This window comes from Lotus japonicus, chromosome 4 (assembly GCF_012489685.1).
Source record: "Lotus japonicus ecotype B-129 chromosome 4, LjGifu_v1.2".
Lineage (NCBI taxonomy): Eukaryota > Viridiplantae > Streptophyta > Magnoliopsida > Fabales > Fabaceae > Lotus > Lotus japonicus.
The window spans coordinates 51,368,679-51,394,709 of NC_080044.1; the positions used below are offsets into that span (position 1 = coordinate 51,368,679).

The following is a 26,031-nucleotide window of genomic DNA, read 5'->3' on the forward strand; positions in this document are numbered from 1 at the left end:
ATGTTCTGCTAAATTAACAAACAGTTAGTGCTCATCATAAGATAGCATCTAATATAACTATACAATATGATTAAGCAATAACTTCAAGCAATTCTAAGCGGAAAATCGCTTGGCAGACAATCAATTTTTACTCTTTGCAAAGTCACACAACCTAGCACAGAAGACCTATTCCCCAAAGACTCCCGAAAGACTCGACTAAGCTCTGATACCACAATGTAACACCCCGATTTCGGTGGCGTCACTTTAGTAACCAAAGAAATAACTTAAGCGGAAAAACGTGAATTTTTTTTTTTTTTTGATAATAAAATGAAAGACTGAAAGAAAATAAACTTCTCGACAAAAGGTAAAAGAAAACTAATATACATCTACATAAATATATACATGCCCACACTAGTACCAGCCACATCGCGAGTAACCTCAAGCGACGGGTGACGGAAGAAAGTAACGCCCGAAGGCAATATGTACAAACCAAGGTAACCTGTGTCCGCAACACTAAACCTCAAAACTGAGAACGAAATGGCCCAGTGGCCTGAGAAAAGACCCCTAAGTCCAACCAGCTCTCTGTGATCTTCATAAGAAAACCACACAAAAAGCTACCGGCAGGAAAACTACCCTGTCCCAAAACTGAAAGCATGACGGTCAGAGCATCGACACTACTCCTACACTAATCCCCACTCGAGGAGCCCACACTAACACTCGATCCTACATGCTAGCGCGATCGTCGTCCGAATCTGCATCCAAGACGACTAGGTCGACATACACAACACTATCCTCTCTGTCCACCCTGATGCGCTCCTGCACTGGCCTATTGGGCTCGGGGCCCGGAACAAGATCCTCGATGACAGCAGCTACAGACGGACTAGACTCCGTCGAGAACCCACCCACTGGAACCTCCTCAAAGGGGTCCTCATCATCCGAAGATGATGGTGGTGGTGGTCCTCCCAGGCCGGGTCCACAATGCACACCAGGCGGCAGGTTGAAGCTCACTATGTGTCTCCTCATCACCCCCTCCGTCAAGCGTCCGAATCGGTCAACACGGTCCTCCATGATCCGACCGGTGTAGGTCGCACGGTGGCCTATGGGGTCGACCACCCATGCACCTGGGTCGTCCTGATCAAGCATCTCGTACCTGGTCCCCCCCGAGGGGCTGACCATCGTAAACCAATCCGCCATACTCATCTGACAAATGGCGTAGTCCGCCCAAACACACACAGCAGACGCGAGGGTCAACTCCAAAGAATTATATAAATAATAAAACCAGATATAATATCGGATAATAAATATTTGCCTCTCAGGCTTATAATTTTAGGGATGACTTCCTAGGGTTGCAAGTATCATAATGAATATAAGAAATCATAATAACAAATAGCATGCCTCAAATATGATAAACAGGTACCAATCACACTCAGCAACTAAGTCAGCATGTATGTTGCATGAAATGCAATGCTGGGTAACAAAATGCATTCCGGAAGAAGGATGGACATCAATGAGGCGGCCATAACACCAGCCACGGTGGGTACCTTCCTGCTCGCGTGTCTCTTACACCACACAAAAGTAGTCAGATCAGCAGTGAACTCGTAGGTCTGCCATTCCGTCTGCTACTGAGGACCACCGTAGTGTCCTAAATATGGAAATCCGGGTCTTATGACCATTTTGGAATCCACCGAGGTCCGGTATCACGCCGTGTATTAACCTCAAAATGAGTGCATGAATGCAAGTGATTAGCCAAACAACGTCTCCGACCTCACCCGACACGTCGCCACGTGTTCTAAATAACTTAAAGTCTCTAAAAAAAAATACCCTAAGGCAAATGTCGATTCTGCGACAAAATGAATTAATCAAAAGAAGAAGAAGATACTTTGGAACTCATGGTTCCCGGCTAAACTTTAGATAGCCAATCAATAAACTGCTCATCGAGCGAAAAGGTACCGAAGTACTTGGAAACTTATAGTCTCCGGCTAAACTTTAGATAGCCAAACATTAAACTGCTCATCGAGCGAAAGAGTACGATTTGTACTTGGGCTAAACTTTAGATAGCCAAATAATAACCTGCTCATCGAGCAAAAGAGTTTCAACATACTCGAAGACTTGTATATTTCCTCAAAACGTGGACTCGACGACACTTCTCATATTTCCCAAACTAATATTCAGGCTCTAAGCTCTTATCTAAGGGTATTATTATTGTTCAAAGGATTTAGAAATTGATTAATGTCTTATGAGTTTTCCGTGATAAAATAGTTTTCATTTTAATCTTATAATACTTCCTAAGAGTTTTCAGAGATCCCATAATCTCAAATAATTCCCTGAGAAGGTCTCGATCCATTAAAACATAACAAGGTCCGAACTCCGTTCGTCCTTTAAACTCTCTCAAAATCTCATAAAAATTTGGCATGACCTGCCCGTAATCCTCACTCCTCAGAATCTCAGGTACAAGTGGAATAGCATAAATAAAACAGCTCAGTCAAAAGCATAAACAGCATATTCCAACACATCCTAAGTTAACCATGTAGCACGTAGCATGTGAATCATTTAGCACACAATATCATGGCATCAAATACTCAGCAAGGTCGGCCGAAGCCTCAGAGAACAATTCAGACATTTAGCAATTTAGTGCATAACACATAAATCAAGTCGAATTTGTCGACCCCTAAAGCATTATCTAGTAATTCAGAGAGTAGCCCTCACCGGTGGGTCTTCCAGCTTCCTCCTCCAAGTGTCCTTCACGCTCTTCTCCTTGTTCTCCAGGAATCTCCTCAAAAGAACCTTAAGCAAAAATCACAGAAATCAACACCAAGAGTCAGAAACTCAGCAATCAAAGAGTCCTAGGGTCACACGGTACACTACAACCTCCGTGGTACGACAATCTAACGCGTTAAGACAAGTTTTCGAAAAATCGGATTCTTCCCCCCCCTCCCTTGATATAGCTCTCGGCCACTTCCTTTAATTGGGAGGGTCGATTTTTCTTCGATCAAACTTGGTTCCTAGGTTAACATAAGCCGTAACTAAGACGGTTCTAAGCTCGGAAAAATTTTCGGATCGAAAACTGATATAGGGGTAGTTTGGTCATTATTTTTAGCTCAAAATTTCAAAATTGGATTTTTGAAAAACAAATTGGATGAGGACGTCCACAACGACGTTTATGACGACAAATCCTACTAGCACTAAGCCAGGTCGATAGATTTCAGCCCAAAGGTTGCGACTTTGCCGAAAAATGGGTATTTAAGGTAGAAATTGATCCCGGCGGCATTTCGTCGACATTTGACAAAATCTAATCCGCAGAACACGCTCAGGAGCATGCAGGGAAGAAGTTTAGACACTGAAATCAGCGTATTTGAACAGTTTTTCAAAAACCTCAAAATTTTGAACTCAGAAAGACGTAGGAGAAGTGGACAGAAACGACGATTCGAAGGAGAGTATAGTTTACCTACCTCGAGGTCTTCGATTAGCGACGATCGGTGAAGCAAACGGGCAAGAAACGACGAAGATCCGGATCTCTCTCTCTCTCTTGATGCTCGCGGGTTTGGGGAGGGAAATGGGTAGTTTTTGGCAAAAAATCTAATTTTTGAGCTATTTATAGGTTTTGCAAAATGCGGAAAAATGATTTTTTTGCGATTCCGATTTTTCCTGCGCGTTCCTCTGCGCATTCTAAGATAGGTTCTGGCGACAGAATTCCAGAACTCAAAACAGGATTCTTGGAATTAAACCAAATGATACCAAATCGGTGTGAGTCGGTTCAAGTCGGTTTATCCCGAAAAACTACTTTTTGCAGTGATCGTCGGATGAGAAAACTTCCTTCTGAAGAAAGATTAGGAATGACGAGAGAAATAGGAGAGCGCGGGTGGAATCTTCATTTGCAGATCCGAATAGAAAAAGTCTTCATCGTCTGTCGATCTTAGGTTTCTCGAACTATCAGGGATTCCGTTTCGGCAAACTTCCGAGAATTGGAATTTGACGTTCGTACTTTCCAGGATTTCGCATCGAAATAATTGTTTAAGGACGGAAAAGAGAAGTTCTAACATTTCTCTGAGGATTTTTGGAATTAGTTTCCATCGTGTCCTAAAGCGTAAATTAACTATTCACTAATACCTTTGACCTAGGATTAAGCGTATGTTAGTCGTGCTATAACTCTTATCGGTTTTTCGATAAATTCTTGGACTTTTCCTGAACCTTTTTCCTTCACAAATTTATCTTAATCAAATAAACTCTTTTATTTTATTCACTTATCCAAAGCGTTAAAACTTGGGCCTTACACTCTTTCATGAGGATCATATGGAGTTTGTCAGACGTAGGAGGTCTTGCAGAGGCCGTTTTGGGCTCACTTACTCTTTTGGATGACTGTACTTACATACTTATGACTCTGATTATGGTTTGTACTTATTCGCCTGCGGGCATCACTTTCAATTACTTTCCGTTACTCGTGACGTTGACTTTTACTTACAGCGGGGGTTGTATATATATTGTGAATTAGTTTATGTTTATCGAGTTGGGTTGAGTCTTTACTTTGGAAAGTCTTTTATTTAAAAAGAAAAACGAAAAAAAATACATGCTTTTCCGCTTTATTTTGTTTTTGAGTTACTAAAGTGACCTCCAAAAATCAGGGTGTTACATTGTGGTATCAGAGCTTGTCGAGTCTTTCAAGAGTCTTTGGGAAATAGGTCTTCTGTGCTAGGTTGTGTGACTCTGCAAAGAGTAAAAATTGATTGTCTGTCAAGCGATTTTTCGCTTAGAATTGATTGAAGTTATTGCTTAATCATATTGTATAGTGATGTTAAATGCTATTGAAGGTATGAAAAACGGTAGAAAGGAGGGGTTTGAATAACGTTTTCAGAACAAAACTTCCACCTTAAAGATTTTGACAAATCTTTTGAGAACTTAAATGCTAAAGATAAGAGATAGAAAAGCACACAAGGATTTTATCCTGGTTCACTTGATAAATCACTCAAGCTACTCCAGTCCACCCGTTAAGGTGATTTCTTCCTTCTTAGAATGAAGGCAATCCACTAATCAGGTAAGAGTTACAACTGCACTTGAAACCTACAAGTGACTAACAATTACACTGACTTAGCTCACACTAAGATTCACTCTCTTAGTCTTCTCTAGGATCCGATCAACCTTGATCTCCTAAAGGCAAACTATACAACTGTATATGAAGTTCTTGTTTACAAAGAAAGTGCTTCTAAAAAGCTTATAGTAAACACAATGAATTTCAAGATGAAAGAAAGCTTAGAATATTTTGAATATGTCTTGCGCGTGTGTATTGCTTCTTCTTAGTTTCTTTCTCCGCTTCTTTCAATCTTCAGCCTTTATATATACTCCAAGGATTAGGGTTGAGCGTTGCATGGGAAATGCTACCGTTGGAGGGCAGTTCTGGAAAATCCAGCTTCTGCTGTGGCTGAGAACGTTAGGTAGGTCGTCAGGAAGGTACACTTGCTTTTGTACTTGGATAGCTACTTGACCTTTTAACCTAGGAGACTTCTGATCAGGGGAATACTTCATATTGGAACTTGTGAAGCCGGTTGATCAGAGTCAGAGGGAAAGCACAGATCCTCTGACCATTGTATCTTCTGATTCTGAACTCAGAGGGAAGAACATGGCCTTCAGAGTTTCTTGCTTCTGGACTTCAGAGTTTCCACTATTCAGCTTCTGGATCTTCAGAGTCTTCTACACCATCAGAACATCTGAACCTTCAGTGTTTCTTGGTTATCAGAACTTCTGGATCTTCAGAGCTTCTAGCGACTGAGTCCACATCAGAGTTTGTATAGCTTCAGAACTTCTGAAGCTTTTCCACTGTTCATACTGAACATGGTGAATGCGAAAGCGTTGCTTGGGTCACTCTTTATACACAGTGCTTCTGATAAGTGTGAGATTGAGTTGAGGTCAGAGCCTGTAAATAGCACACTCAGAAAAACACGTTAGAGTACCACAATTGTTCATATCAAAAGGTTAACTTGTAATCATCAAAACATAGAGTTGTACTACTAGATCAAAACTTGATCTTACAATCTCCCCCTTTTTGATGATGACAAAACTAAGATTTTTGATGAACAATTCTTAAACATTAAACTGAATTCACTCAGAGTTTAGAGATATAGAATAATACTTATCCTGATGTGAATAGTTTATCTTGCTCATTCTGAATTCAAGTCACTGCTTGATTCTGAGCTTAGCTCCCCCTGAATCTAATACTTGATGAAAACGTTAGTAAAGTCTAGATTCTGAGCTAAATGATGTAAGAGTTCAGAGTGAAAAACTTATGACATAGATGAAGAACGAATAATCAGAGCGCATAAGTGATCAGAGTCAGGGACAAGGTATCAGAGTCTTGGGTATCAGAGTCAACTTAGAATCACTTCAGAAGAAGTGAAATGTATTCCTTGTATTTGCCCAGTGACACATCTATGGTCATGAAGGTGGAACTCTTAAATTCTCCAAAAGAAAAATAAATCACACTAACACATCTTACACATCAAAAACTGGGTTTACTCCCCCTTTTTGTCATAAGCAAAAAGCTTGGGGTGTGAAAAACTTAGCTTGAAGTACAAGGTACTCCCCCTTAGAGAAGGTCTAAGTTTAAAGAAAATGAAAACGATGTAAGAATCAGAGTTAGGCGAAAATAAATAGAAGAGTTAATGCAAGGGATGAACGTTTACCACCGGTCAAGTGAGTAAATAGAAGGGTCAGTTACCAAGAACTTAACCTCGAGAAACTGTAATAGCATTAACTTTTAGAGAGAAAGTGAAGCCTATAAAAAGCGTTGGAGAGAAAGGTAAGCTTCACACCTCGAATAATTTTCAGTAAGAAAAAAAATGGCATCATACAACGTAGCACTAGAAGAGCTGAGGAAGAAGGCCTTTGAAGAGGACTTGTTCCTGAACATCAGGCATCCAGAGGGTGCAACTACCATCGCGGAGCTGACACGGACACTGCTGGAAGAGGACCTGCGTCCAGAGTTGGAGAGAGACCTGAAGGAATTTCTTGCCTTCGTGGAGGAGGTGCAAGAACTCAGCCGGCTTGAACTCAAGCTGCTGGAAGAAAAAGAAATCTTGGAAAAGAAGCTCAGGACTTCAGAAGAGATTCTGGAGAAAGATGAGCTAAAGGTCAGACTCAACAACATCCAGCATGTACTGGAGCGTCTGGAGAAGGATAGGTCAGAGCAGCGCCAGGAGTGCAGAAGAATGAGGAAGGATCCTCCATTCTAGATTATATGATGTAAAGAAATATGATGTAAACATAGAACAATGAATAAAAAAGACTTTTGCAAACATATGTGACATAAGTATATAGATATATATGCATATATAATCACAAACGAACAAAAGAGAATAAATAAATAAAAAGAAACAGAGTTTAACAAAAGGAAAAAAAAGTTAACGAAAAAGAAGAAAAAGAAGAGATCCTAAAAACTAAGGTTTGTCAGTGCGTCTCAGAAGTTCCATCATCATTTGCTTCATCTCAATCAGCATGGATTCATGAGTGTCAAGACGTTGTTCCATGATGTCGAGTCTGGATGAGCTTGTCTGAGTAGAGCTGGAAGGAACATTCTGAGCAGCTTGAGGTTCTGGAATGGAAACAGAAGCAGCAGGAGTAAACACAACTGGTGCAAGTCGCTCTGCCTCAGCCTCAGCTTCAAGACGCTCTGCCTCAAGTCTGGCTTGTTCAGCCTGAGCTGCTGCTTCACGTGCAGCTTCGTCTGCTTGTTCTTTCTTTCTCTTGGCTTCTTCAATAGCTTCAAGAAGCTTATTTCTCTGTTCTAGTTCGTGAAGAGCCACCCTCCTAGCAAGCCTTTGCTTTGCAGCCTCAATGCTCTGACTGCCCTCGGCATGTAGGAGCTGCATCATAATTGGAACTTGAGCCACTAGCCAAGTGCTCAGATTGTTCCACTCATCAGCCACATTTTCAGCATTCTCACTGAGATCAGTCTGACCGTGCACATTGCGGAGCCTCAAAGAGGCTTCATGATAGAAGATATTGATGCACTCAGAGAGAGATGTGGGTTGAAGGTGAGTATAGGGAATTATGGAGAGGTTGGGTTCAGGAGAGGCTGGGTGATTGCTGCTATGGGCTTCAGAGGCACCTTGTGGAGAACCAATGTTAATCATGGGAGCATTGGGTTCAGAGGTTCCAAGGTGAGGGTCTGAAGTTTCAACCAGAGGGTGAGGTGATCTAACCGAGGATTGGTTAGACACTGATTGTTCAGGTTCAGGGTCTGGTTGAATGGGCTCTTGTTGGTCAGGGACAGGGTGAGCTTGTTGAACTAAGGGGTCTGCCTCTTGGATAGGATTGGCCAAGATAGGTTCATCTGGGTCAACTAGACGTTCAGGTCTAGGGCCAGGATATCTCCTAGGGCTTGGACAGGTAAGGTAATACTCTTCCAAGGCAGATACCTTTTCTTTTCTAACCTCCATGAATTTTCTAATTGATTCAGAGGTATTGGAGGGAGGAGAGTCAATAACATTGGTTGGGAAGGATACAGGTGTGAAGGCTGTTGAAGAGTCTGTATCCGTGGTTCTGGCAGCAGGACGTGCTGATGCTCTGAGAGCAGAGTGATCAGACGTTCTGGGTTGTGGTTCTGTTTGGTTGGGCTCGGGTTGGTCTTGGACGATTGGTTCAGAAGATAATGGGTCGTACGGAATGGTAAGGAGAGATGTTGGTTCTTCTGACCTAGAGGTTGGGTTCTGAAGCAAATTCCAGAGAGGTGCTTCAGTAGGAGAAGGTTGAAAGAAGGAAGATCTTGGGGAATGTGGTGGAGAGGTGGTTTGTGCGGCTGGCTGGGATTCAGGAATAGGAGTGAGGGGATTTGAGGAGTGTTGGAGCAAAGCAGAAATAGGGAGTGCATCAAATAAATTCAAATCATCATCAGAAGCAAGTGCAGGCTTACTTGAATGTGCTGATGATCGAGTCACTCTGGCAGGAGGTTCAGTCCTTCTGACCACTGCAGCAGCTGGTTCCACCCGAGTAGGCTTCACCACGATTCTGACCTTCTTCTGCTTCTTCTTTGGAGGACCATCCTCACTATCATCATCATCACCATCATCAGGCTTTCTCTTTGTCTTCTTGACCAGAGGGACATCAGATTCTTCAGAGGATTCTTCCAGAACCATCTTCCTCTGAGCTTTCTTCTTTGGAGGAGAAGGAAACTCTGGAGCTGGCGGTAGTCTGTTGATGAAATCATCAAGGTCAATCTCGAATCCTTGAGCCCTGAGGTCTTCAACATAGCATCTGATGGCTTCAGGATGGTCTGCTTGAGTCCACAGAGGGTAGTCATTCAGAGGCATTCTTCTTCCTCTGATCTCAGAAGATGAGTCTTCATGAGCAGGAGCAATCTTCTTCTGGATTAAGCCCATATTCTTCAAGGAGTTTGCAGTGAAGACATCACTGACAATTGTGCTCAAATCCTCTGTGCAACCAGCATCGATCAAATCTTGCACCAAGTTGCTTTCAATGAGAAAGTCTGAGAGCAGCCTCCCAAAAGGGATGTATTTGATTGCAGACTTGATGGAGGCGGTGGTGCGAGACTTCCGGATGCATTCCTTCAAGTAGGAGAACAGGAAGTAGGGAAGGCAGATCTTCTCCTGATCTTGGATGAAGAACAGGATCGCCTTCTGGTTGAAGTTGATGTAATCTGGGGAACTGCCCTTCGGTCTCTGATTGATGCAGTTGAGCAGGATCTTGTGCCAGATTCTGAGTTTGGGGTGAAGATCCATCACCTTGTAACTCGTCTTGCCCGGTTTGAAGGTGGTGTACAGGGCCTTGTTGACTTTGTCTTTGGTGATGGGTTTCAGCTTGGATTCCGTCAGTTGGAACCGATACCCATAAGCAGTTTCTGCTCCTAGCAGATTCACGAATGACTTCTCAGTGATAATGATCTTCCTGCCAAGAATGTGAGAGACCACCTGAGTGTCATCGCAGTCTGCGTGCTTCCAGAATTCCTTTACCAATTTCTCATACACCGGTCCTCGAAGTCGATTGAAATAGTTTCCCCAACCTTGAGCTTGAACTTCAGGACGAAGATCATACCCATTTGCAGCCAAGTTATCGAGGTTGAATCTCCATTCTGCCAGGACTTGGAGTTCCTCAGGAGAAAATACGCAGTGAACGGCACAGCCCCGTTCTGCAATAGGAACAATCTGCTCTTGAACTTGAACTTGTTCTTGTGCCTGGTTCTCAGAGCCCCTTTGACCCGTTGCCAAACCAACTTCCATGTGAGGGAACTGAGGTGCATCTGCAGTAGATCTTCTGGTTTGTCTCACCATTTTGAAGAGGTTGAAGGTTTGAGGTAGAAGATGAAGTTTGAAGGATGAAGAGAGATCGAGAGAGAAATCAAGAAAGAGGCGGTTTTGAAAAGCAGAGAGTGCGAGAGTGAAAACCGGAAGTGAACGAGAACGTGTGTGTATAGTGGGTTTTATCAAATAACCGTTGTTGATTCAAAAAACACTGTAAGATCAACGGTTGAAAATTAAAGATAGATAGTAACAGTAAAATACACAATCACACACAGGAGATAAGCATATCTACACGCAATCATAACAGACTATCACACGGGCACAAGGAATTATGCATCAGAAATTCTGACACACGTGTTGTTGTCTCAGCTTCAGAGTCAGTACCAGTGGGCACACACACTCTGATTGAGTTACCTTCTGGACTAGACATCTTCTGATCAAGAAGTATCATAGTCAGAGGTTCTGATCCATCTTCACTCTGGACAAAAGTCCATGTTTAGATTTTTCAGAATAAAATTAAATCTATCCTCTGCTAAGGGCTTTGTAAAGATATCTGCCCATTGATGGTCAGTATCAACAAACTTCAGAAGAAGTACGCCCTTCTGCACATAATCTCTAATGAAGTGATACTTTACCTCAATGTGCTTTGCCCTTGAATGCAAGATAGGATTCTTGCTCAACGAGATTGCAGCAGTGTTATCACAATAAATTGGGATATTGCTCTCAAGGATCTGATAATCCTCCAGCTGATGTTTCATCCAGAGCATCTGAGTGCTGCATATTGCTGCTGAGATATATTCTGCCTCTGCAGTTGATAGTGCAATGGTTGATTGCCTCTTGCTTGCCCATGAGACTAGATTGCTTCCCAGAAATTGGCAATTTCCAGAAGTACTTTTTCTCTCTGTTCTATCTCCAGCATAATCAGCATCACAATAACCTGAAAGCTTATACTCTGATGTTTTCTTATACATCAAGCCAAGGTTAGTGGTGCCTTTCAGATACCTTAGGATCCTCTTAACAGCAGTTAAGTGGGTTTCCCTTGGATCTGATTGGAAACGAGCACATAAGTGAACACTAAATAATATGTCTGGCCTAGATGCAGTTAAGTATAGAAGTGAACCTATCATTCCACGATAGAGCTTCTGACATACTTTACCACTTTTATCTTCTTTCTCCAAAATGCATGTAGGATGCATTGGAGTCTTGGCCACTGTAGATTCCAGCATATTGAACTTCTTCAGAAGTTCTTTAGTGTACTTGCTCTGATGGATATATGTTCCTTCTGGTGTTTGATCAACTTGTATTCCCAGAAAGTACTTTAATTCTCCCATCATACTCATCTCAAATTCAGCCTGCATCATCTCAGAAAATTCTTTGCATAGAGATTGATTAGCAGAACCAAATATAATATCATCAACATAAATTTGCACAATTAAGATATCATCTTTATAAGTCTTGCAAAAAAGAGTTGTATCTACTTTACCCCTTACAAACTCATTCTCCAGAAGGAATGAGCTAAGTCTCTCATACCATGCTCTGGGAGCTTGCTTCAGACCGTAGAGTGATTTCTTCAATTTGAACACATGGTCTGGTTTCTTTTCATCTTCAAAACCTGGGGGTTGATGAACATAGACTTCCTCTGAGATATAACCATTTAGGAAGGCACTCTTTACGTCCATCTGATGTAGAACTATGTTGTGATTTACTGAGAAGGAGATCAACAGTCTAATTGCCTCCAGTCTTGCTACCGGAGCAAATGTTTCAGTGTAGTCTATTCCTTCCTGCTGGCTGTAGCCTTGAGCAACTAGCCTTGCCTTGTTTCTGACTACTTCTCCTTTCTCATTTAGCTTGTTTCTGAATACCCATTTCGTTCCAATAACATGGACACTCTCAGGCTTCTTCACTAAGCTCCAAACATCGTTCTTGGAGAATTGATTCAGTTCTTCTTCCATGGCCGGAATCCAATCCTTGTCCTGAAGAGCTTCATCTATGGACTTGGGTTCAATTAAGGACACCAATCCTTTCAGACTCAGCAAGGTCTCTTCAGAGGGTCTGAAGGCAGATCTGGTTCTGACTGGTTCATCTTTGTTGCCCAGAATCAATTCCTTAGGGTGAGCTGCAGTGATTCTGCTCTTCTTCAGAGTTTGTGAGTTAGAGGGACCAGCTTCTTCCTCTGGTTCATCTTCCTCTGGCTCAACTTCCTCTGGAGCTTTGCCTTTGTCAGAAACATTAATGCTTAAATCTGCAAACTTTTCAACTAGCTTTGACTGGTCAGAGTCAAGCTTATCATCAAATCTAACATGAATAGATTCTTCAATAGTCTTAGCATCAGTATTATAAAATCTAAAACCTTTAGATCTATCAGAAAAACCAAGTAATAGACACTTAGAAGACTTAGCATCAAATTTATGCAATCTATCCTTAGTATTGAGAACATAACAAACACAGCCAAAAGGATGAAAATAAGAAATGTTGGGTTTTATGTTCTTCCACAATTCATAAGGAGTCTTATTCAGAATTGGTCTCACAGAGATTCTGTTCTGAATGTAACATGCTGTATTTACTGCCTCTGCCCAAAAGTGCTTAGCCATGCCAGTTTCTTGGAGCATGGTTCTAGCCATCTCCTGAAGAGTTCTGTTCTTCCTCTCAACAACACCATTTTGTTGAGGAGTTCTGGGACAAGAGAAATCATGTGCAATTCCATAGGAATCAAACAGACTCTCAAACTTGTCATTCTCAAACTCTCCACCATGGTCACTTCTGACACGCACAATCCTACAAGCCTTCTCGTTTTGCACTTGAGCAATGAAGGTAGAGAACACAGCATGAGACTCATCCTTGCGGGTTAGAAACTTTACCCATGTCCAGCGGCTATAGTCATCAACGATAACCATCCCATATCTCTTGCCACCTATAGACTCAGTTTTCACTGGTCCAAAAAGGTCGATATGCAGAAGTTCCAACGGCCTTGAGGTTGAGACAACATTCTTTGCCTTGAAAGGGACTTTTGTGAATTTGCCTTTCTGACATGCTTCACAAAGAGCGTCTGAAGCGAACTTCAGATTGGGTAAGCCCCTGACAAGGTTTAGCTTGCTCAGCTGAGAAATCTTTCTCATACTGGCATGCCCTAACCGTCTATGCCATACCCACTGCTCTTCATTAACAGACAGAAGGCACTTCACATTCTGAGCCTCCAACTCAGATAATCTGATCTTATAAATGTTGTTCTTCCTCTTGCTGTTAAACAGAACAGAGCCATCGATCTGACTTACAGCCCGGCAGGACTTTTGATTGAATATAACATCATAACCCTTGTCAGCTAATTGACTTATAGACAATAAGTTATGTGTTAAGCCGTCTACCAATAAAACATTATCAATGCATGGACTACTATCTACACAAATAGTACCAGTACCAACAATTTTACCCTTTTCATTTCCTCCGAAGCCAACTTCGCCTCCAGGCTTAAGTTTCAGCTCTCGGAACATACGCTTTTCTCCCGTCATGTGACGCGAGCATCCACTGTCCAGATACCATGATTGGTGTTTCAGTGGAGCTATCAAGGATATCTGCAACATAGATGATCTTGTCCTTAGGTACCCACTTTCTGGGTCCTCTTTTGTTAGTTACCCCAGAGGTTCTGATCACCTTGGGTGTCTCAACATAATATTTTAAAGGAATATTTGCATGATATTTAGTCATAGAGAAAGATCCCTTTTTAAGAGGATGTTTAGCAACTTTAGCAGGTACAGGATCAGGCAATATGGTACCAGAGGGAACAAAGCATTCATACAAGGATTTAGCTTTAGACACAGAAGGCTCATTTCTAATTGGTTTAGAATAGCCAATGCCATGCATTCCATTTCTGCTTACGCCATAGATCATTGAAGCCATTAAGCTTCTATCCACACTTTTAGCTAGGAATCTTTGAAAAGACTTTTCATACTTAGATTCATTTCTACAATCAGAGGCATCACAGGCAACAATTTCTTCTAACTTAGCAATCTGGTTCTTAAGCACAGAGTTAGAATTTACCAAAGCATGATTTTCATTTTTCAAATCAGAAATAATTTTCTCATGTTCAGAAGGAGTCTTAGAGACACCAGATAAGTTCTTTTTCAACTTTTTATGCTTAGACAATAAAGAGTTATACTTATCCATGATATCAGACAAAGCATGTTTCAGTTCAGAGGTAGAGAAGGAAGCGAATACCTCATTTTCATCGTCTGAGTTAGGATCTCCTTCTGATTCTGAGTCAGAGTCAACAGCTTCCTTTGACTCTGCTCCTTTGTCTTTGACAATGGCCATGAGTCCTTGGACTTCACCATCAGAGTCAACATCCTCTGACTCTGATTCATCGAATGTCACCATCAGACTCTTCTTGGTCTTGAAGTGCTTCTTTGGCTTCTTGTCTTTCTTCAACTTTGGACAATCACTTTTGTAGTGTCCAGATTCTTTGCACTCAAAACATGTGACTTCCTTGATTGAAGACTTCTTCTGGCCTGAGGACTCATACTTGCCTTTTGCCTTTCCAGAGCCTTTGAACTTGCTCTGCCTGTGCTTCCAGATGCGGTTGAGTCTCTTGGAGATCAGAGTCAGCTCATCTTCATCAGAATCTTCTGATGCTTCTTCAGATTCTTCTTCTTCAGCTTGAAGAGCCTTTGACTTCTCAACCTTAGCCTTTTCAGATTTGGATTTCAAGGCTATGGACTTTTTCCTCAGATCTTGCATCTCTGAGCGTTTCAGCTCATGGCATTTCAAAATGCTGATGAGTTCTTCTAAACTCATATTCTCAACGTCTCTCGTGAGCTCTATTGAAGTCACCAAAGGCATCCAACTTTCAGGAAGACACCTGATGACCCTTATGACATGATCTTTTGTTGTGTAGCTCTTGTTGAGAGGTCGTATGCCAGCTACAAGCAATTGAAATCTGGAGAACATTTCTTCAATGGACTCATTTGGCTCCATGATGAAGGATTCATACTTTTGGATCAAAGACAATGCCTTTGATTCTTTGACTTTCTTGTTTCCTTCATGAGACATCTTCAGAGAATCAAAAATGCCTTTAGCAAACTCACGATCGGTAATCTTCTGGTACTCCTCATAGGAAATAGCACTTAGAAGAATTGCTCTTGCTTTGTGATGTTGTGAGTACAGCTTCTTTTGTTCTGCAGTCATCTCTGACCTTGGGATCTTCTTGCCATCTGCATCAACTGGACGCTCATAGCCATCCACAATAATATCCCAGAGATCTGCATCGAAACCCAGAAAGAAACTTTCCAGTCTATCTTTCCAATATTCGAACCTTTGACCATCGAACATAGGAGGCTTTGCGTTGTAACCATCTCTTTGAGTTTCACTGGTGGTGGCAGCCATTGTTTTTCACACCGGCCCGGATCACTGAACACTGTTAGGTGTGGTAATCAGAACTTGCGCTCTGATACCAATTGAAGGTATGAAAAACGGTAGAAAGGGGGGGTTTGAATAACGTTTTCAGAACAAAACTTCCACCTTAAAGATTTTGACAAATCTTTTGAGAACTTAAGTGCTAAAGATAAGAGATAGAAAAGCACACAAGGATTTTATCCTGGTTCACTTGATAAATCACTCAAGCTACTCCAGTCCACCCGTTAAGGTGATTTCTTCCTTCTTAGAATGAAGGCAATCCACTAATCAGGTAAGAGTTACAACTGCACTTGAAACCTACAAGTGACTAACAATTACACTGACTTAGCTCACACTAAGATTCACTCTCTTAGTCTTCTCTAGGATCCGATCAACCTTGATCTCCTAAAGGCAAACTATACAACTGTATATGAAGTTCTTGTTTACAAAGAAAGTGCTTCTAAAAAGCTTATAGTAAACACAATGAATTTCAAGATGAAAGAAAGCTTAGAATATTTTGAATATGTCTTGCGCGTGTGTATTGCTTCTTCTTAGTTTCTTTCTCCGCTTCTTTCAATCTTCAGCCTTTATATATACTCCAAGGATTAGGGTTGAGCGTTGCATGGGAAATGCTACCGTTGGAGGGCAGTTCTGGAAAATCCAGCTTCTGCTGTGGCTGAGAACGTTAGGTAGGTCGTCAGGAAGGTACACTTGCTTTTGTACTTGGATAGCTACTTGACCTTTTAACCTAGGAGACTTCTGATCAGGGGAATACTTCATATTGGAACTTGTGAAGCCGGTTGATCAGAGTCAGAGGGAAAGCACAGATCCTCTGACCATTGTATCTTCTGATTCTGAACTCAGAGGGAAGAACATGGCCTTCAGAGTTTCTTGCTTCTGGACTTCAGAGTTTCCACTATTCAGCTTCTGGATCTTCAGAGTCTTCTACACCATCAGAACATCTGAACCTTCAGTGTTTCTTGGTTATCAGAACTTCTGGATCTTCAGAGCTTCTAGCGACTGAGTCCACATCAGAGTTTGTATAGCTTCAGAACTTCTGAAGCTTTTCCACTGTTCATACTGAACATGGTGAATGCGAAAGCGTTGCTTGGGTCACTCTTTATACACAGTGCTTCTGATAAGTGTGAGATTGAGTTGAGGTCAGAGCCTGTAAATAGCACACTCAGAAAAACACGTTAGAGTACCACAATTGTTCATATCAAAAGGTTAACTTGTAATCATCAAAACATAGAGTTGTACTACTAGATCAAAACTTGATCTTACAGCTATCTTATAATTAATACTAACTATTTGTTTAACTAAACAAAGCATGATGAACTCTAACCAACTAGCTGAGATGATTGCCACTATGACCCAAGTTGTGACTGCACAGGTTAATGACAACGATGATACTAGTAGAGAGTTGTTATTCAGACCTCCCACATCTATTCGTACCCTGTTAAATTAATTCGTAAAATTCAAAAAAAATCCTTAAAAAAAAATTCCCTCGCACTTTGAAAGTGCATAGATAACATATTATATTTTTCATTAAGGGTATTTAAGTGTTTTTTTCACTTCAAAGGGGGGTTGGAATAGATGTTGTGGGTCCTATCTTACTAGTATATATTAAAGTTCATATGAATCTTTGTGAAAAGCCAAAATGTAGAAAAAACATATCACTAACTTTACTGTGTTCGATAGTTAAAACATGAGAAACGATTTTTCAATCGGGAACATGCATCACCAATGTGTAAGGAGACTTATGCAAGGATTGGTCATTGGTGCAAATACAATGTCCCTTGTTACTCTTGCTTTCGTACTAATTCAACACGAGGTGGATGTCCTAAAATCTGAAAACACGTTTTACACTCTGATTCACACAGAGCCGGAGAGAGCCGGGTCATAGTGTTAACAACAAGTTCACAACTGAGTACTCTCACATGTTCATATAGCATTATCCATTGAATTGTAAATAAATTTATTGATCTTTTGTCAAATAAAAAATTAAAACAAATTACATAAACTCAATTAAATGCCTTCATATTAAATATACTAACTACTATATATATATATATGGTAGCCGTCTCATTTCAATTTTGAATGTGAGGAGAAATTTCCAGGAGCTAGTCCTCCTTGAAGCCGTTCTTATCCACTACACGTCTACACTAGTAGTAGCTAGACAACAAAATGAAAGCTAAGAAGTGTCAGCAAAAGCAAGTGTTAACCGTGGGGTTCATTGGCCCACTTAATAACCAAATCTGAATAACTAAAGCCAACTGTTCCCGTGTCCGTGTCCACATCGTAGCCACGTGCACCAATTTTCGTTTCTTAATTCTTAAACCTCCCAAAGCTACATATATGATCGAACTCCACATTGTCATTCGGTCATTCCCTCACTCACTCACTCACTAGCTAACTCAATTTTCAGCACTTCCAAACATTTTCCATAGCTAAAAGCAAACCAATTCACACACTGCAAATGAATTCACTTGAAGAATCTAGTTACGAGCACTACTCATGTTCATCATCAGAAACGACGAGTTCCTCCTCTAACCGTAATGAAGAAGCTATCATCACACTAGCATCAGCGAAGCCAAAGAGGCGTGCGGGGCGAAGAATATTCAAGGAGACGAGGCACCCGGTGTACAGAGGAGTGAGGAGGAGGAACAACGACAAGTGGGTCTGCGAGGCGCGTGTTCCCAACGAGAAGAACGGCAGGATTTGGCTCGGAACGTATCCGACCCCTGAGATGGCGGCGCGTGCGCACGACGTTGCGGCGCTCGCGCTTCGTGTGAAGTCCGCTTGCCTCAACTTTGCGGACTCCGCGTGGCGGATTCCACCGTTGTTGCCGGCGTCGAACTGTAAGAAGGAGATAAGAAGGGTGGCGGGGGAGGTTGCTGAGGCGTTTGTGGTTGAGGATATTGATGGTGATGAGGTTTGTAGCAGCAACAGCGTTAATGAGAATGAAAAACCGTTGCAGTTGAAGGGGTTGTGTTTGGATATTGAAGTTCTGGGTGGTGTGTCGTCGGGGTTGCAGGCGGAGCAGGAGCTGCATGATTGGCTTCGGAGAATGGTGGATGAGCCTCTACGATCTCCACAGCATGCATTTGTGGGATCATATGGTTGGGATTGGAGTGATGTGCAGGGTGATACTGAGGTTTCCTTGTGGAGTTTTGCTATTTGATGATGCATGAAGCACCCAATTTAGGCTTTGACTAGTTAGTGTTTCAATGATTTTATTTATTTTTGCCTTTGGTTTTCTCGTGATAGATCAACAATTATGGAAAATGCAAAGCAGTTCTAAAAAAATTAAGAAAATTTTGTTACAAAAGCAGTTCTTATTTGTCATCAATTGAAGATCAAATGGGGGGTTCTAACCCAGGAGAATGTCTGCGACAGGTTTGATGGAATGGTTCACTTGCCAACGAAGTTAGTGGTAGTGATAAATTGTGAACTGGTTCTGTAATATGCACAATATGTACAGTTGCTTGCTGCATTGACAGTTGCTTACTGCATTGACAATCAATTGTTTTTATTTATTGGACAGAGACATCAACTGGGGAAGGTTCTGTTCTTTCTGAGTTTGGTATCAAATGTACGCGGGACCTGCTGAATTACTTGTTGGGTGCATGTTAATTATGTTAGAATAATTGATCAGTGGAAAACACAAACAGAAACTAAACACGTGAAAACCAGCAGACAACAGACAAGGCAGGAAACAATTAATGCAACATAACAGACAAATAAGCCTATAATTAAAATAACAAGAGAATGAGTTCAGAGTAGCCTGGGTTGAAGCACGCTAGGCGCTGTCCTTAGAGAGAAAACGCCCCAACTGCACTGGGTAGATTAAGAACTTGATGCGCTCCTCTCCCAAGATACGTCAACCCGTTGAATCTGTCGTGTGCAGCGATAGATCCCTGAACTAGATGAACAAACAGTGCTCTTTGAATATTGATTAATGAAAAACCAGTGAAAATTAGGGGAAGAAGAAGGCAATAGTATGTCCTGTTTTTCTGGGTCTAGAAAGCTGTATCAGGACTCCTTTTTGTAAAGCTTTTGTGCCAACGTGCAGCCAGAGAAATAGGCAACATGAGGAAAAAAAATAAAGAACGTGTAATGGGAGTGGAGAAAGTTTTTATCAGCTATAAAAACTGAATTGTAAAACAGAATCCCTAAAAGTAGGATAAGGGTTTTGAAATAAAATCATATCAGATAGATAGCTTTTAAAAATAAAATATCACTAACATAAAATAGGATTTTAAATTACCTAGATATGAAATTTTCCAACAATCCCCCACATAATTTAAAATCCAGAAATATTTTTCAACATTCAAAGAGCACATGACATTGTATATTCAGCATGAGGAACCTTCCGGGTTTGAGCCCCACACCTAGTGCATATGTACCTCCGCTTGAGTAGATATGGAGACTTGATTGTCTTGAGCCATATCCACTAAAACCAAACTTAAGAACACATCACATACAATATAGTTGTTCATTCAAAGTTCTCATCAGTGGTTGCGCGTTACGGCCTTGCGCATGTATCTTGTTTCGTGAGTGTCACTTAGAGATAAGCCCAAAATCTCACAAAGGCGGCCCCACCTCCACACTCACTAGGTGAACCCTCAAAGGGTGATCCGTGACCATCACCCCTACAAACCATTGTCATTGGGTCCATTAAGAGGTAATTCCAACCTCAACCTTGAAATTGCCACAGTTTAAAATTCAAAGTACACCATGCCATAGGAATGGGACACGGAACAGCTCCGTCATATAAATATTTTGGTGTACCATAATCAGCAAACAACTTCGTTCTTACCCGTTGAACTCCTTTCATGGGATCGCCATTAATTTGGAGACGGGTGTCCGTTGTTGCGACTAATTTATGGGCTTTAGTCCCATTCCCCTCGACATTTCAAGTACTTGTTGACGTGTCAGGCCTTTTGTAAGCGGATCCGCAAGATTGTTTTCTGACCTGACAAAATCAAGAGAAATAACACCATGAGATATCAAATTTCTAATAGATTTATGTCTCACTCTAAGATGTCTTCTCTTTTCATTGAAATTTTTGCTATTAACCTTAGCTATAGCAGATTGGCTATCACAATGCATTGAAATTGGAGCTATAGGCTTATTTAACAAAGGCAAATCACATAACAGATTTTTTAGAAACTCAGCCTCATTAGTAGCAGTATCTAAACTAATAATTTCAGCTTCCATAGTAGAACGTGAAATAATAGTTTGCTTTGCAGATTTCCAAGATACTGCACCTCCAGCCAAAGTAAAAACATAACCACTTGTTGATTTAGTTTCATCAGAATCAGAAATCCAATTTGCATCACTAAATCCTTCTATAACACCGGGAAAACTAGTGTAATGAATGCCATAATCAATGGTTCCCTTGAGGTATTTAAAAACTCTTTCTAATGCAGTCCAATGAGATTCATCAGGATTATGAGTATATCTCCCTAATCTACCAACAGCATATGCAATATCAGGTCTAGAGAAATTTGTCAAATGCAACAAGGAACCAATAATTTGAGCATATTTAAGTTGTGAAACACCTTCTTTTGTATTTTTCTTTAATTTTACAGCAGGGTCATAAGGTGTAGAAACAGGTTTGACATTAAAATAATCAAACTTCTTTAACAGTTTTTCAACATAATGTGATTGTGTTAAAACAATGCCATCATCTTTCTTTATCAATTTAATGCCCAAAATAACATCTACAGGACCAAGGTCCTTCATATCAAAATTTCTAGACAAGAAAGATTTTACATCTTCAATAACATGCAAGTTGCTCCCAAAGATCAATATGTCATCCACATACAAGCACAAAATAACACATTCACCATCATCAAGTGTTTTCACATACACACATTTATCACTATTGTTAATTTGAAAACCATATGAAAGAATAACTTGATCAAATTTTTCATGCCACTGTTTTGGAGCTTGTTTCAAGCCATATAAAGATTTAACAAGTTTGCAAACTTTATTCTCTTTTCCAGGTTCTTCAAAACCTTCAGGTTGATTCATATAAATCTCTTCTTCTAAATCACCATTCAAAAAGGCAGTTTTAACATCCATTTGATGAATCTTCAAATTAAAAACACAAGCAAGAGCAATTAAAACTCTAATGGTAGTGATCTTAGAAACAGGAGAATAAGTATCAAAGAAATCAATACCCTCTACTTGGCTACACCCAAGAACAACTAGCCTAGCTTTATATTTCTCAATGGAACCATCTGTCCTTAGTTTTTTACGAAAGATCCACTTGCAACGAATACTCTTACAACCAGGGGGAAGATCAGTTAAGAACCAAGTTTTGTTAGCTCTTAGGGAGTTCATTTCATCATTTATAGCTTCCTTCCAAAAAGGAGCTTCCGGGGATCTAACAGCTTCACTATAATTTTTAGGATCATCCTCAAGTAAAAGTGTGCAAAAATCAGAACCAAAATCTGTAGCTTTTCTAGTCCTTTTACTTCTCCTAGGTTCATGTCCAACATCTATATTAGCATCATTACTGCAGGACAAACCAGAACTAGAGCACTCATCAACTGGTCTAGATAAGCTACTTTTCATTGGAAAAATATTTTCAAAAAACACAGCATCACGTGATTCCATAATTGTGTTGTTAGAAATTTCAGAAATCTCAGAATTTATAACCAAAAATCTATAAGTAGTACTATGCAAAGAATATCCAACAAAGACACAATCAATAGTTTTGGGTCCTATTTTCCTTTTCTTGATAATAGGAACATTGACCTTTGCAAGACACCCCCACACTTTGAGATATTTCAGATTTGGTTTTCTATTTTTCCAAAACTCATAAGGTGTCTTATCAGAATTTTTATAAGGAATTCTATTAAGTATATGACAAGCAGTATGTAAAGCTTCACCCCACAAATTTTTAGGTAAACCTGAACTTATAAGCATAGAATTTACCATGTCAAGTAAAGTTCGATTTTTTCTTTCAGCTACACCATTAGATTGAGGAGCATAAGGAGGAGTAAATTCATGAACAATACCATGCATTTCAAAATATTCACTCATTTCAGTAGAAGCATATTCTCCACCTCTATCAGATCTAAGAACCTTAATTTTCCTTTCTAACTGATTTTCAACCTCTGCTTTATATGTTTTAAATCTGTCAAACAGCTCACTTTTATGATTAATTAAGAACACATAGCAATATTTAGAAAAGTTATCTATAAAAGTGATGAAATATCTTTTACCACCACGAGTTAAAACATCATTGCTATCACATATATCACTATGAATTAATTCAAGCAAGCTAGTTTCCTTTTCAACACATTTATTAAAAGGTTTTCTAGGTTGTTTCGCTTGAACACATATTTCACATTTTTGTTTTACATCAACAGACATCTTAGGAATAAGATCAAGTAGCATCATTCTTCTAACAGAATTCAAATTAACATGTCCAAGCCTACCATGCCAATAATTAGTGCACTCTACATTGGAGACAATCAAAGAAGAATTTCCATAATTTTTATTAGATGAAAAAGGCATAACATTCAACTTAAACAGACCATCACAAGTGTATCCTTTACCAATAAAAACACCAAATCTAGAAATAATAGCTCTATTTGACTCAAGTACAAATTTGTAACCTTGTTTGACTAACAAGGAACAACTTATTAAATTTCTCCTAAAATCAGAAACATGATAAACTCCATTTAAAACAAGACTCTTTCCAGAAGAGAACTCTAAACTAATTTGGCCTTCTCCAACAACATGTGCTACACTCCCATTCCCCATGCTCACAGTTCGTGTACTTGATTCCTGGTATAAAGAAAAGAATTTTTTATCAGTACACACATGAACATTAGCTCCAGAGTCTAAAAACCAATCATTTGAGTTAAAAACAAAGTTTAACTCTGGGCCAGTGACATGGTACCTGTCAGATAGGGAATTGGAGGCAGCACCCACAGAGACAACATTGGCTTCAGGCTTATGGGTAGACATTGGTTGACGACGACGTTGAAAACAGTTCTTAGCAACATGATTCGCTCGTCCACATATAAAGCAAAAGGTCTCATTCCCTTGAATTTTAGCCACATGCCTATTGTTGTTATTAGGAGCATTGTCTTTATTTTTAGAGAAAGCTGGTTTTTTGAAAGACTTATATCTGTTTGGCCCATGCCTATTAAAGGACTTTGAAGAGGATTTACTAGAGCCTTCAACCATGTGGACTTTAGCTTGAAAATTAGAGGCTTGCAAATTCTTTTGAGAAAGACGATGTTTTTCCTCAATACGCAGACAGATAAGCAACTCATCAAAAGTAAAACCTTCTGGCTTATGTTTCAAACTTCTAGCAAAATCAGACCAAGAAGGAGGCAATTTTGAAATCATGAAGGTCACAAGCATGACATCAGGCAAAACAATTCCTTTCAGTTTCATGTCATAAACAATATTTTCAAACTCATGGATTTGATCTGACACAGACTTCTTATCAACCATATGAAACTCAATCATTTTTTCACAAGAATAACGACTTAACCCTTTCTCAGCTGAACCATATTTCTTTTCAAGGGCTTCCCATAACTCAACTGCATTTTTGGTATGACAAAATATTTTATAAATATTATCAGACAATGCACTCAAAATACGACCATGATACAAGATATCTTTATCTGTTGCATTATCATTAGCATCCTCTTTAGTACTAGCAGGGGTTTTTGTACCATCAATTTCAACAACCTCTTTAGATGATGATGTTGTTTGTTTTCCAGTTTTAGAACCAGAAATCACAGAGAACAGACTCAACTCAGTAAGCCAAAATTTCATTTGTTGTTGCCAACAATAGAAATTTTCACCACTGAATTTTTCAGGTTTGCTAGACATAGCCTTAAGCATTTCCATAGCAGACATTTTGAACAGAACAAAACACAGAAGATGTAGACAGAATTAAAAAAATTTTCTCTCTAAGAATGTTAGAATAATTGATCAGTGGAAAACACAAACAGAAACTAAACACGTGAAAACCAGCAGACAACAGACAAGGCAGGAAACAAGCAATGCAACATAACAGACAAATAAGCCTATAATTAAAATAACAAGAGAATGAGTTCAGAGTAGCCTGGGTTGAAGCACGCTAGGCGTTGTCCTTAGAGAGAAAACGCCCCAACTGCACTGGGTAGATTAAGAACTTGATGCGCTCCTCTCCCAAGATATGTCAACCCGTTGAATCTGTCGTGTGCAGCGATAGATCCCTGAACTAGATGAACAAACAGTGCTCTTTGAATATTGATTAATGAAAAACCAGTGAAAATTAGGGGAAGAAGAAGGCAATAGTATGTCCTGTTTTTCTGGGTCTAGAAAGCTGTATCAGGACTCCTTTTTGTAAAGCTTTTGTGCCAACGTGCAGCCAGAGAAATAGGCAACGTGAGGGAAAAAAATAAAGAACGTGTAATGGGAGTGGAGAAAGTTTTTATCAGCTATAAAAACTGAATTGTAAAACAGAATCCCTAAAAGTAGGATAAGGGTTTTGAAATAAAATCATATCAGATAGATAGCTTTTAAAAATAAAATATCACTAACATAAAATAGGATTTTAAATTACCTAGATATGAAATTTTCCAACAAATTAATCAAGTTAAGTTGCTGATGGTTTTGCGTTGAATTTGTGGTTGCGTGTTGGGGGAGTATGCAAATCCAAGTTATGGGGCTGCTAATTTTTTGAGATGGTGGTGCTTCACGATGGGAATTGGATATGTTGTTGATTCTTTGATTAGCTATTTAGTGGGACGACACTTGTAGTGTTGGTTTGATACGTGGTGCCGGTGGTGGTGTGTTCTTGACTTGGATTGGAGTGTGGTTCTTTGGTCTCCTTGGAGGTGCTGTCTTGCTTTTTATGTGGGGTTAATCCAATTTTTGGTCTCCAACCTTTGCCCTAAATATGACACTACAAAAAACTGTGTGCAAATTGTGGCGGTTATATTTGCAATTTGCGGCTGTTTCAACCGCCACAATATACATTAACGGCAGTTTTTGTTTACGACGTAATTTTGCTCGCTATTATATTCTTTACATAATGGCGGTTTTGGGAAACCGTTGTTTCACCCGCCATATTTCACTAAGTGAACTAGCGGCGGTTTGAACCGCCGTAATACGCAGTTTGTAACGTAGGTTTAAACCGTCGAAATTTACAGGTTGTATAAAACGGGGGTTCAAACCGCTACAATTTGCAGAGTTTTTTTTTTTTAATTGAATACACATTGGATAAACCAGTTATTAAGAAGCAAGAATAGGCTTTGTTTGTTTGAAGATAACTAAACTTTTCCAAATAACTCACAATACAAAGCTTTGTTTAACTCTACCAATAGCAGTCTTAAAGCCACTTAAGTGTTCTACATAAGATTTGGGGATAAGTCTCACACTCTCACTAAACACTACC

General features: G+C 40.0%; 2 protein-coding genes across 2 annotated transcripts; one reads left to right on the forward strand and one right to left on the reverse strand.

Moving 5' to 3' along the window:
• Window positions 1-17,981: 17,981 nt before the first annotated feature.
• On the forward strand, window positions 17,982-19,202 carry LOC130715469 (dehydration-responsive element-binding protein 1E-like). The gene has a single exon (XM_057565573.1). The coding sequence runs from the start codon at window positions 18,088-18,090 to the stop codon at window positions 18,790-18,792; it is 705 nt and encodes a 234-aa protein (XP_057421556.1). The 5' UTR covers window positions 17,982-18,087; the 3' UTR covers window positions 18,793-19,202.
• A 4,019-nt stretch (window positions 19,203-23,221) lies between these two features.
• On the reverse strand, window positions 23,222-24,169 carry LOC130715470 (uncharacterized). Its single transcript, XM_057565574.1, has 2 exons — window positions 23,533-24,169; window positions 23,222-23,417 (listed from the first exon to the last, which is right to left on the reverse strand). The coding sequence occupies exons 1-2, from the start codon at window positions 24,108-24,110 to the stop codon at window positions 23,396-23,398; spliced, it is 600 nt and encodes a 199-aa protein (XP_057421557.1). The 5' UTR covers window positions 24,111-24,169; the 3' UTR covers window positions 23,222-23,395.
• Between the last annotated feature and the right edge of the window lie 1,862 nt (window positions 24,170-26,031).

Bases quoted from the DNA above. Each gene is read 5' to 3' on its own strand.
- LOC130715469 (XM_057565573.1), top strand. From the start codon at position 18,088: ATGAATTCACTTGAAGAATCTAGTTACGAGCACTACTCATGTTCATCA.
- LOC130715470 (XM_057565574.1), bottom strand. From the start codon at position 24,110: ATGATTGAGTTTCATATGGTTGATAAGAAGTCTGTGTCAGATCAAATC. The intron at 23,418-23,532 runs GTACCATGTCAC...TCTTTATACCAG, and splicing joins TCCAATTCCCTATCTGACAG to GAATCAAGTACACGAACTGT.